This window comes from Panthera onca, chromosome C1, assembly GCF_046562875.1.
Source record: "Panthera onca isolate mPanOnc1 chromosome C1, mPanOnc1 haplotype 2, whole genome shotgun sequence".
NCBI classification, from domain to species: domain Eukaryota; kingdom Metazoa; phylum Chordata; class Mammalia; order Carnivora; family Felidae; genus Panthera; species Panthera onca.
In genome coordinates this window covers 63,213,870-63,227,627 of record NC_138346.1, presented here as the reverse complement: position 1 = coordinate 63,227,627, position 13,758 = coordinate 63,213,870, and the positions used below count along the sequence as shown (strand labels likewise).

The window sequence follows — 13,758 nt, the reverse complement described above, 5'->3', positions numbered from 1 at the left end:
TATACCTCCTCCCCAGATTGTGAACTTTTTAAGAAAAAAGACAATTGCATTCATCTTCACAGTCTCAGTTACTAGAATAGTGGCTGGCAAGTGGAGATTGTCCGATAAATGTTTATAAAAATGAATGGACGACTGGATAAATGAATTTACTAATAAATGAGTAGCCTATCTTAAAAACAATTTTCCCCTGAATAGACTCTTATCATTCAAGAAAGCAGGAAGAAAACTTTCCTTCTTTTCTCTTTTTCTACCACATGGTCCTCTGTATCCACTCAGATCAATACCAGTGTTAGTATTCCAGTTCTATTGTTAGCTTAAAGAGGCTTTTTATGGGCTGATTACCATTCTTAACAGTATTTTAAGTGCCATGCATTCTGAGTTGTATAAAACTGATACATGAATCAACATTCAACAGAATATCACTAGTGATAATTTTGTGAATTCGTATACTTAAACCATTTATAATAAATAGATTTGCATTTTCCTTTGTTGTTTTCAATTACAGAATTGAATGTTTCTTAATAAATTTAAGACATAAGACTTCTGGAACCAAATTGGGAACCCAAGCCCACGTGTCATATATCTTTCCCTCCTAACTCCCCACAAAGCAATCAGCAGAACAGAAGAAATTCTACACCACTACAAGAAACTGAATAAAGCCAAGTCTTAGCTATATGCTTGAGTTTCCAAGAGATTTCAACAAAAAAACAGGGCACTTGAGAATGCAATGAGGATAAGTAATACTTGGCCATCATCCACAAAGACAGAGTGTACCACGAAAGGAATTTATGCTGACCTCAGAACCTGGTCAACATCTCCTAGACTGCACTGAAGATAAACCAAAGAAACAACCCAAACAAGCATTAAACCTGCTGGAACTTCTAATCTATTGCCAAAGACCACATGGAAAGGAGATCCTGTGGCCTCAACACAGTCTACATGCAAAGGCTATAGGTGGATGGCCTGTGAAGTGTTAGTACTTGCCAGGTAGATTCCTGGAGATCAGTCTGCTACCTGCAACAGCCAACATAAGAGATATTTTTCAAAGGTGACTCACTGATCAAATATTTGCCTCCTTCTGCCAATGGCTCTGTCTCTAACTTGCATAAACCCTTGGATCTCTACACTGACAAAGAAAAACATTACAATAAGTCCAAAGCTTTCCCTTCTCTTTTTACTAGGGGCTCAAAGAACTGAAGAATACACACTTTGGCAACACATATATCCTGAGAATTGATATCTATGTCACTCAGACTATAAGAAATAAATATATATAGGCCTATAAGAATATATATATGTATATATATACATGCATATACATACATATATATGTACATATATGTATACATGTATATTTACGTATACACACACACACACACACACACACAAAACCCAAAACCATAATAACAAAAAGAGACAGATCACATCAAAGTAAGTATATTCTAAATATGAACCTACACGAGAGAACAATGGAGTAAACAATTTATGGTAACAAAAACGAAAACAGATGAATATTTACACATGAAACAATAACCTGCCTCACTAGAAATAAAAACAAATATAAATTAAAAGATACTATTATTTGGTCCATTAAATTCTTTAAAAAGTACTGTCCAGAATTGATTATAACATAAAGAAAAGGGTATCAGATATCATTGATGATTACACACTTAAAATCCTTTTCAGAGGGCAATTTGGCAGTATCTCCCCACATGTAAAATCCAAGCTCAGTTCAAGAAATCTATCCTACATAAATACATCTTTGCACAAACATTACAAAATAAATATGGTCAGGGATGTTTATTTACCATAGCATTGTTAGAAATGGAGGAGGGGAAATCCAAATTTCCCTGATAACAGTATAGTTAAATAAATAATGGTACATTCTTTGTGTACAATATGATTATTTGAAAAGATGTGACAGATCCTTATATTATGGCAAAAAAGATATTCAAGGTATATTGTTGAGTGAAAAAATGAAGACACAGAAAAATACAGTGTATAATATCCATGGTAAAAAATATATAAACATACTTAAATATGTCATGCATATAAATATTAGTAACTATAATAAAACATTCTGAAGGGATAGTCACAAAACTTTAAATAATGGCTATTTGTGAAGAGGCAAATGGGGCTTAAAGAGACATTGAATAGGGTGTATATGAAGATAGGCTTTTTAATTTTACTCCAAATTTTGCTCTTTTGAATTTTAAACAGGTATATATTCATTTCTTATTTGCAAAATTAAAAAAAATAACTTTGAAGAGTAGCAAATATATGCCCAAATGTTAACAGTACCTACTCTGGATTACAGAGTTTCTAGTGATTTTAATTTTCATTGTGTTTGATCATATATTAATGATATGGTTAAATACAAAAATTATTTTTTCTTTAGAAGTAGAATATTGTTTAAATTTTTTGATATATTTATGCACATTTAAACTATAAAGAAACTGGTAAGCCTTACACCGGCGAAACAAGGTGGCTGATAGACAAGGAACAGACTATTCACTGAATCCCCTTCGTGCCTTTTCCTATTTGCATGTATCAAGTATTTAGAAAAGTAAATAAAATTATGCACAAATACAATCCCCTCTCCTGATATATATATATATATAGTAGCTACTTCTTTAAAAAGTTCAGGTTTGGGGCACCTGGGTGGCTCAGTCGGGTAAGTGTCCGACTCTTGATTTTGGCTCAGGTCATGATCTCACGGTAAATGAGACTGAGCCCTGCATTGGGCTCTGTGCTGACAGTTATGAAGCCTGCTTAGGATTCTCTCTCCCTGTCTCTCCGTCCCCCCTCTGTCATGCACACATGCATGCTCTCTCTCAAAATAAACATAAAAAAAAAAAAAGTTCAGGTTTGATTTCTATTTACTGACATAGCAAGAGCTCATGATACTGGTAACTGAAAAAATATACAATGATACTGTTGATCCAATTTCATTTTATAAAATAAGAGTATATATTCTCAGAAAAAAAAGTCTGTATCAGTCACTCAATGATTGTCAGGGGCTGAGGGCAAGGAAAAGAACTTAGTTCAAAGGGGCATTAGGGAACTTTTGGGATGATGGAAGTATTCTGTATCTTGATTTAGGGTTGGTTATACAGCTATCTGCTTTCTAAAAGGTGAATTTTATTAGTAAATGTAAATTATAGTTAAATGAATCTGACTCCCTCTACCACTACCACCAAAAAATGTCTGTATGGCTATATACCAATATACCAAAACGATAACAGATTATTGTGGTAGATTAGATTACCGCTCAAAAAGATTCACTCTCTCACTTCCCACTTCCATAGGAGTCTATTTCTCTGTTCCATGGTTGTTTGGCTTGGCCATGTGATTTGCTTTAGACTTACAGGAGACTAAGTGTATTTCCTTGACTTTTGCCTTTGAGTTTAGCCATGTACTTGCAAGCTCGGGCTCATTCCTTTACATCCCTGTCAATACCATGAGAAAAGTTTCCCTGTACCTCAAAAATGAATACACATGGAACAGATCAGAGCTATAGTCATAGCAACAAGCAAGCCCAGACAGTCCTGTAGTTTGAAGAAAAGCTGTGCAGCCAAGCTCAACCAACCTATGGATGCGTGAGAAAGAAATGTTTACTGTTGAATGCCACTAGATTGTGTGGTTGTTTGTTATGCAGCATCATTGTGACAATAGTAACATATTATCTCTGGGTAAGAGAGTAATAGTGATTTTTTAACTTTCTTTGTAGTTTTTCTACTTACTAAGTATTACAGCATTATACTTTTATAATCAGAAAAAAAAGTTTTTATGAGAAAAATAAGATACAAAAAAGGTAATTTCTATATACATACTGTTTTAAATGATCATTGGCAAGAGCCACTCTATCTCTGCGTCGTTTTTCTGCTTTTTCTTGTTCTTCTTTAAAAGCTTTTTCAATGTTGAGTTTTAATTGTTCTTCCCATTTTTTATCTGATTTTATTTTATTCTTTTGGGATTCAATCTGTGCATCACGTTCTTTCATAACTCTACTAAGAAGAAGTCCTGACTACAAAAAAAAAAAAAAATTGTGGCATTTTAAGGAAATAAAGTCTAATTATTTATGTAAAGAGATATGTTAAATATATAGAGAAATGCAAGAAAACCCAAGTAGTACATGAAACTTTTTCACTCTTTCTGTCTGGTAAAATTGATATTGCTTTGCATATTCAATAGCCTTTTTCCTTTCTCCTTGTTTGTATATTGCTTCCTCCACATCAAGATTTTGTCTTTCTGCCTCTATTTCTTCATCACGCTTCTTTTTGGCTTCAAGTTTCTGTTCTTTCATCCCCTGTAATAAGAAAAAAACAGTCTTCTGTCTTCATTTTTCAATTTAATTTTACAAAATTTCACATTGCATATAATGAAATATGAGTCTTTCATTATGAGTCTTTGTTACATTTGCATATATCATTAATAAAAAAATATGTTACACTTAGAAGCTAATATTTTAATTAAGCTTTTCGGTAGCTAACACGTTTACATGGTTCAAAACACCAAAACATTTTTGTAAAAAATTTTTTAAAGTTCATTTATTTATTTTGAGAGAGGCAGAGACAGTGGGAGTTGGTGAGGGGCAGAGAGAGAGGGAGAAAGAGAATCCCAAGCAGACTCCACATTCCTAGCACAGAGCCCAGTGCAGGACTCAAACCTGCAAAATCGCAAGATCAAAACCAAGAGTCAGACGCTTAACTGACTGAGCCATCCAGGTGTCCCCAAACCCCCAAATATTACAAAGGTATACAGTGAAGCTCTCCCTCCAATCCTAACTTCCATCAGCAATCTCTAAGACAATCACTATTGGTTTCTTAGTTTGCTTCCAAAGTTTCTTTTTTTTTTTTAAGTTTATTTTGAGAGAGACAGAGACAGTGCCAGTGAGGGAGGGGTAGAGAGGGGGGCGGAGAGAAAGAGAATCCAAAGCAGGCTCCGCACTGTCAGTGCAGAGCCTGACACAGGGCTCAAATTCAGGAAACCTCAAGATCATGACCTGAGCCAAAACCAAGAGTTGGACACTTAACCAATGGACCCACCCAGGTACCTCCAAAGTTTCTTTCTATATTTACTAAAAAAATATATATATATATTTACTATATATATATATATATATATATATTTACTATATATATATATATATATATATTTATTTACTATATATATATATTTACTATATATATATTTATTTACTATATATATATATTTACTATATATATATATTTATTTACTATATATATATATTTACTATATATATATATTTACTATATATATATATTTACTATATATATATATTTACTATATATATATATATTTACTATATATATATATTTACTATATATATATATATTTACTATATATATATATTTACTATATATATATATATTTACTATATATATATATATATATAGTATATATATATATATATATAACATTTTTATTCCTTTAAATAATTACTTCTATCCAATACATCATGTCAGATGAGGTCTTTCTTCTTCTTTATGAGTCATACTTTTGATAACCTTAAGGAAACCTTATTTACCCTAAAATCCTGAAGATATTCTATGATTTATTTCAAAAGTTTTACTGTTTTACTTTTCACATTTAGGTCTTTAATCCAGCTGAAATTCATTTTTGTATATTCTATATGGTAAGGATATAATCCCATTTTTTCATATGCCAATTATCTCAGTATCAGTTATTGAATTCCCAATCCTTTCCCTTCTGATTTGAATGACATTTCTGTCACATGTCAAGTTCCCATATATAACATGTGACTGTTTCTAGGCTCTCTCTTCTGATCTATTATTTTATCAATCTCTGTGCCTACAAAAAAAAAAAAACCAGCTTTTACTACTACATTTCTACCACATTTACTATATTTCTTCTTATTCTTTAACATCTGTAGAGATGTAAAGTATTATATGGCATATTCCACTCCAGAGACTTCTTCAAAATCAAGGTTTTTAGAGTATAATTTACACACCCTCTTTTAGTATACAGTTTTACAAATGCATCGTCACTTATAGAACAGTGCCATCGTCCTCCCCAAAAATACCCTCACGCCCTGTTATAGCAACCACTACCCATGTCTGCACCTGCTGGCAACCACTGATCTGTTTTCTTTCCCTACAGATTTGCCTTTTTCAGAATGTAATATATGTAATACGTGATATCAGTCGTGATTTAATTCTTCCCTCTTCGAGAAAAAAGAGACTAAATTATGAATCTTGTTTCTAAAGCAAGGTACCAAAAGCTTTTTGTGCCCCTTCCCACAGTTGGGAGAAAATATTTTTGAATCAAATATCTAATAAAGGACTTGTATTCAGAATATATTTTAAAAATTACCTAAACAAAATAATAATAAGAAAACAAACCCAGTTTATACACGGGCAAAAGATTTGAATAAACACTTCTCCAAAGAAAATATGAAAATAAGTTCATAAAAAGATGTTCAACATCATTGTAATTAGAGAAATTCAAATTAAAACTATAGTAAGATACTACTTCACACCTATTAGAATGTCTATAATTAAAAAGACTGACCACAGCAAGTTGCCAAGAATGTGGAGAAAATAGAACACTTACACACTTCTTACGGGAGTGTAAAATTATAACTACTTTCAAAAACAGTTTGGAGGGGCGCCTGGGTGGCTCGGTCGGTTAAGCGTCCGACTTCGGCTCAGGTCATGATCTCACGGTCAGGGAGTTCGAGCCCCGCGTCGGGCTCTGTGCTGACAGCTCAGAGCCTGGAACCTGTTTCAGATTCTGTGTCTCCCTCTCTCTGACCCTCCCCTGTTCATGCTCTGTCTCTCTCTGTCTCAAAAATAAATAAACGTTAAAAAAAAAAATAAAAAAAAAACAGTTTGGACATTTCTTACAAACTTAAATATGCAGCCATCATATTATTCAGCCATTCTACCAAGATATTTACCCAAGAGAAGTGAAAGTATATGTCCACAAATAGATTTACACATGAATGTTCATATACAGCTTTATTTATAATAGCCAAAAACTGGAAACAGCTCAAATGCCAACATTTGGTTGATGTCAAACCATCGACAATTGAATAGATAAATAAATTGTGGTCCATTCATATAATAGAATACTACTACTCAGCAATAAAAATGAACAATTGGTACACACAACAACATGAAAGAATTCTGAAAGGATTTCAAAAAATTATGCTGAGCAAAATTTAAAATAGAAAATAGTGCAGGGGCACCTGGCTGGTCAGTCGGTGGAGCATGCAACTCTTGATCTCAGGGTTGGAGTGCAAGACCCACGCTGGGTACAGATTACTTAAAAATAAAATCTTGAAAAAAAGAAAGAAAGCAGATCAGCTGCCTGGAGACAGGGGCAGGAAGGAGTGAGAAGGTGTAAATCAAGTATGGGGAAACTTGTTTTGGTGATGAGTATGTTCATTATCTTAATTATAATGATGGTTTTAGGGGTGTGTAAATATGTCAAAACTTAGCAAATTGTACAACTTTAAATATGTCTATTTTATTGTTTGTCACTTCTAAATAAAGATGTTGAAAATGTGCTTCAAAGCATTTTTGTGATTTTTTTAAATGTTTATTTTTGAGAGAGGGAGACAAAGAGAGAGAGTGCAAGTGCATACGCACGAGTGGGGGAGGGTCAGAGAGAAAGTGGGGATAGAGGATCCCAAGCAGGCTCCGCCCTGACAGCAGAGAGCTCGATGCAGGGCTTGAACTCATGAACTGCGAGATCATCACCTGAGCCAAAGTTGGACACTCAACTGACTGAGCCACCCAGGTGCCTAGCATTTTTTATAATATTTTACACATAAAAAATATGTATAAAATGTACAAAGAAACAAGAGTGAGTCGTCAGTACATATGTATTCCTGGGTGATTAATACTTACTGCGTATGCATTAGTCCAATGTTTTACCACTTCTTGGGATCGGAAATGCATTTCTTTCTTTGCCTTTCTTTCTGCACGAAGGCATGCTGCTTCTCTTGTCAAACTGTCAAGGCTATCTCGAATCCTTTTCCACTCATTGTGTGGAATTATGGTAACCTGCCGGAGATCGACCTTGCTAGGTAGAAGAGGTGGATAGAGGACTTGATCTTCTTCAGAGTTCTTTATTTCTAATAAATTTTAAAAAATAAACATTAAAGACTTTCAAGAGTTTAAATATTTTTTTCTCAGACATTTCTATATTGTCATGATACCGGAAATTCTTTTAAATAATAATTTTATTCTTATTATTTCAAGGAAAGCTGGGATTAAGTGGAAAGTATAGAAGAACTTGAAATCAGAAGACAGATTTGAGTATTTGCTTGGTCATTTCCTTACTCTGTAAACTTAGGCAAGTCATTTAAATTCTTGGAGCCTTAGTATCAAATCTTTAAAAGTTGAGATCAATAATACCTACCCCAACAGGTTGTTATTAAAGCTTTTTTTAAAAAAATGACCAAGCAGCAGTCTATAAATGGATAATTTGGGGGATAATTTGGAAGAAAATCTTTTGGAGTTGTAGGCATTGTGATTGACTCTATTCAATCCCTTCCTAATTGAGTAGTGGCAATGTAATTTGGAGAACTGAATACAGTCTCAGGGTGGGCCTCACTAGTTAAAAAATACTTGTATCTCCCTTGGCAACAGTTATTTCTGTAATAAGCAAACAAAAGGAAAAGAGATTTATTTGAGACTTTTTTTTATTATTATTTTTTTAATTTAAATGTTTTTATTTATTTTTGAGACAGAGAGAGACAGAGCATGAGCAGGGGAGGGGCAGAGAGAGAAGGAGATACAGAATCTGAAGCAGGCTCCAGGCTCTGAGCTGTCAGTACAGAGCCCGACGCGGGGCTTGAACCCACGGACTGTGAGATCATGACCTGAGCTGAAGGCGGACACTTAACCGACTGAGCCACCCAGGCCCCGCTATTTGAGACTTTTAGAAAAGTTCTTCCTGTTCTTCTGGGAGAGACATCTGAGAGTGACTCTCCAGCAGGATATGAACAAGGAAGCATGAAGACCAGATAAGCAGCATCCTATGACCACAAAAGGAAGTAGCCTTATGATAAAGCTGTTACTGTGAACCACAAAGAAAAAACAAAGGGGGAAAAGGGGACAATGAGGATCTCATTATGATGTTAGATCAATTAGACCTGAAGCCTGGAGTTCCTGTTATATGAGCAAATAAATGTCCTTAGTTTTAAACATGATTGAGTTGGGTATTCTATATATGAATTAAAAAGCATCCTAAATGAACATACCACGTATGAACTATGTAAATCTAGACAAAATTACTTTTTTTAATGTTTATTTATTGTTGAGAAAGAGTGCGAGCAAGGGAGGGACAGAGAGAGCGAGGGAGACAGATGATCCAAAGCAGGCTCCACACTGATAGCAGCAAGCCCAAAGCAGGGCTTGAACTCACGAGCCATGAGATCAAGACCTGAGCCAAATTCAGTCACTCAACCGAGTGAGCCACCAAGGTGTCCCTGTAGACAAAAGTATTTAACTCTCTAATTCCTTAATTGCAAAATGGAGATATTAATAGGACCTATGGTATATGAATGATGTGAGAATTAAATGAACTTGTGTGTGCAAATAATTTAGAATAATGTGTGGCACACAAAATGTTCTCGATAAGCATTAGCTATTAATATGTTTACTATTATTATTAGAAGGTGAAATGAAACAAAAGTACAGAGAAAAGCAAAAGCAAGAAATCACATAGCTCCAGAAAGAGATGAAGATACTGAGAGAAAAGCTGCCAGGATCAATTAGAGTCTTCTTGGGGTTTGAATTAAAGTTGATGGGATTGAGAAATTGGTTGCTGAAGTAAAGTGTGAATTTAGAACCACAGGTACCATCTTGCCTACCACATACCAAGTCCCCACCTAGAGAATAAAGCTAAGCAAAGCTGATAGATAGAATAGTGTCCTGGATCAAGTTATATCTAAATTCAGCTATATGTAGGTCTATGTGTAGGTCAGCTATGTGTAGGGTAGGTCTGCTAGCAATGAATTTGATATTTTTGTTTACCTGGAAATATATATATATTTTTAAAAGTTTATTTGTTTTTGAGAGAGAGAGAGAAAGCACAAGTTGGGGAGGGACAGAGAGAGAGGGAGAGAGAGAGAGAATCCCAAGCAGGTTCTGCACTGTCAGAGCAGAGCTCGATGTGGGGCTCAAACCCACAAACTGTGAGATCATGACCTGAGACAAAGCCTGATGCTTAACTGACTGAGCCACCCAGGCTCCCCTACATGGAAATATTTTAACAGTTTTCATGGATAAAAAATCTTTAAGTCTTCTTCAGTTAATACCTTGAATATGTCAACCATCTGTCTTCCGGCTTCCATAGTTTCTTAGCAGAAATCAGCTAGTAATCTTATTGAGGCCGACTTTTATGTGTTGCATTTGTTCTCTCTTGCTGCTTTCAAGATTGTGTTTCCCTTTGTCTTTTGACAGTTTGATCATGATGTGTCTGGTTCTGGATCTGTTTGAGTTTATCCATTTTAGAGGATCAATGAGCTCTTGAATGTATAGATTAATGTTTTTCATCAAATTTGTGAAGTTTACAGCCATTACTTCTTCTACCCCTTTCTCTCCTCCTCTCCTTCTGAGACTCAAATTATATACATCTTGGTATACTTGTTGGTGTCCTATATTTCTCTGAGGATCTGCTCATTTCTATTCATTCTTTTTTTCTTTCTATTCCTTAGACTGGACAATCTCAATCAATATAGGATCAAGTTCTTTGAGTTTTTTCTTTTGCAAGCTCAAATCTGCTTTTGAGCCCTGCTAGTGAATTTTTCATTGAAACTATTGTGCTTTTCAACTCCAAAGTTTCTATTTGGTTTCTCTTTATAATTTCTATCTCTTTATTTATATGCTCTATATTGTGAGACAACATTCTTAATACTTTCCTGTAGTTCCTTTGACATTTAGTTCTTTGAACACATTCACAGTAACTGTAAATTTACAAAAGAAACTGTTTAGTAAGTCTAACATGTGGGCTTCCTCAGGAACAGTTCCTATTCAAACTTTTTTCTTATTTTTTAGCATGCTTTGTCATTTTTGTCGAAAGTTGTAAATTTTAAATAACATGTGGCAACTCTAGATATCAGATTCCCCACACACCCAAAGTTTGTTTTTATTGCTGTTGTGGTTTGTTTAGTGATTTTCCTGAACTAAATCTGTAAAGTCTGTATTCTTTGCTGTATGTGGTTTTTGGAATCTCAGCTTGGTTAGCTTAAATGTCAGCTAATAATTGGACAGAGTTTCCTTAAATTAAGCTTTTTTTAAAATGTTTTTTTTTTTTATTTTTAAGAGAGACAGAGACAGAATGCGAGTGGGTTAGGGGCAGAGAGAGAGGGAGACACAGAATCCACAGTAGGCTCCAGGCTCCAAGCCGTTAGCACAGAGCCCAATGCAGGGATGGAACCCACAAACTGTGAGATCATGACCTGAGCTGAAGTTGGATGCTTAACCAACTGAGCCACCCAGGTGCCCCAGAAGTTTCCTTAAATTAAATTTAATTTCCTTAAATAAATCTCCCAGCCTTTGCCAAGAAACTCTCTGTGAGTGCTGGAGCATGACTTCAATGCTCAGGCAGGTAGTTTACAACTCTGTCTTAGCCTTTACTTTTTTCTTGCATTGAGCCTCAAATTTAGCTAGAGGTGAAAGCTAAATTCTCAGGTGTTTCCTGGGCATGTGTATAGCACTATGCATGCATTTGTCCTTCTGGACTCCCAGGAATATGTAGGGAGCTTCTCAAAGCCCTTTATGGACACCTCATTTCCCAGGTGTTCTTTTTAAGTTTTTGGTCAGCTTGTTTGCAACCAACAGTGATCACTACTTCAGGCAGTTGTGATGTTTAAAAAATTGTCAATGATTGTTTTAACAAACATTCCCAGTGAGCTCTGAGTCAGGTAAAATAAAATTAAGCATTTTCAGTAGGATTTTCCAGGGAACTGTGAGACAGGTAAAATAATAGTTATCTAAAAAAAGGCTGTGGAGAGAATCCAATCCTTTCCTTCCCCCTCCACAGGTTACCAAGCCACTGGCATTCACTGTGGTTGCAGTGGTTTTCTAGACTTCCATGGGGCTAGGAAAAAAGTATGGGACAAGAGCAAGTTAAAATGCCAAAAAACTTACTGTTGTTACCAAGATTCAGCTATTTTTCCTGATAAAACACTCTTCAATTGTTACAAGCCTTTGGTTAATCTCCTGAGTTCTAAAGAAAAAAAATTTTGGTTTTGACGATTTTTGTCAGTGTTGTTTTTAAAAATAAAATTTTTTAAAGTGGGCTTTACACCCAACATGGGGCTTGAACTCACTACCCCAAGATCTAGTCATATGCTCTTCTGACTGAGCCAACCAGGTGCCCCCAGGTTCTTTTCGATTTAATAGAGAAGAGGATTTTTGGAGATCCTTATTCCACCATTCTGGCTGATGTCATTCCATTAAATCTTTAGATAATTATTTGTTTTACAGATAGTTGTCTACATATCTGAACCCCTCTCCTACTTCACACACTTCTAAATGTAAATTATAATTTAGCAGTGAGGCTCAGATGCCAACTTGTGGACCAAGTGACACAAAACATTTTTTAAAACCTATCACATAAATCTAAGTCTTTTATAGTACTGTGTATGTAAGAAAGTATGTGAGAGTAATAGTTGTTGTTGTTGTTGTTGTTGTTTTTTCACTATATGTCACATAGTTACTGTCTCTCTCCTACATGTCAGGACTTCATAAGTCCTTCACTGCATAAATACCCTGTAGTGTCCACTGGAGGGATAATGGCTGGCTCTCACTCTGCATCTGGCAGAACGAGGCTCTACTGCTACAAAAGCTCAGGTGATGACATGAACTCAGTCCAAACTCCCAAGGTTCTGGTGGTCATCATTGCAACATTAATTGGGAATTTACATACTTAAGAAAGCAGAATCATTCGAATTGTTAAAGAGTTCTTTAGATGTCCCCCTAGGCTACTTGTATTCAAAAATCAAACTTTTATAACAAGTCACCTAGATTATAATACCTAAGTAGCATTATTTTTTACACTCCTTCACTTTAGAGATGAGGAAATTGAGACATTTCCATTAAAGACTTTCCTAACAGCACTCAGTAGGTTCACAGCAGGGTCAAGATTCTAATGAGGTCATTGATACTTCCAAAAGTATCCAATTCACTCAATGAATAACAAAAGTTTAAGGGAATTCAGCAAATACCAGACACTTGGAACTGCAACTACACAGCTCACGGCTCAGACCAGCTGGTCAAGTGGGAGTCTCTAACTTCTCTTTCCTCCGCTCCTGTTTGTAAACTTTTCTCACCTACCCAATCATATGAAGACAAAACTGTTCATTTACCCAGAGCCCAACGATACCCATGGGGATGCTTTGGATTTGGTGGAGCCCATTTCAAAAAGTAACCTAAACTCTGATTTGGCACCCTTGCCTCTTACCGTGTGCCTGGAGGCCAGAGCAATCCCTGTGCCTGGAGAGGCGAGTTTAGCTCACCTGTGTTTTCCTTCGCCTGTCCAGAGCGCCTTCCGAACCGCACCAGCATCTCTGACGACGTGCCCTCGGCGCTATCTGGCTTTCCAAGCTACTCCGAGGCGGGGAGTGTAGGAGTCCTGCTGGTCTAGTGTTAGCCAAACTGCGCGGTTGCTTAGCAACGCCGCCGGAAGTGACGGGGGCGCCACCGAGGAACGGTGAACGCACTGCAGTCCGCCTTGGGGCTAGCGAACCCCGGATGC

At 35.8% G+C, this 13,758-nt stretch overlaps 1 protein-coding gene across 1 annotated transcript in view; it reads right to left on the bottom strand.

Annotated features, from left to right (window-relative positions):
- The window catches only part of CFAP210 (cilia and flagella associated protein 210), a 30,856-nt gene extending 17,183 nt beyond the window's left edge, over positions 1-13,673 (bottom strand). Inside the window, exons 1-4 of the mRNA XM_060621561.2 lie at positions 13,520-13,673; positions 7,899-8,125; positions 4,136-4,309; positions 3,834-4,027 (exon numbers count right to left, since the gene is read on the bottom strand). Coding sequence (XP_060477544.1) covers positions 3,834-4,027; positions 4,136-4,309; positions 7,899-8,125; positions 13,520-13,568 — 644 coding nt within the window. The 5' untranslated portion in view covers positions 13,569-13,673. The remainder of the gene's footprint in view (positions 1-3,833; positions 4,028-4,135; positions 4,310-7,898; positions 8,126-13,519) is intronic.
- Between the last annotated feature and the right edge of the window lie 85 nt (positions 13,674-13,758).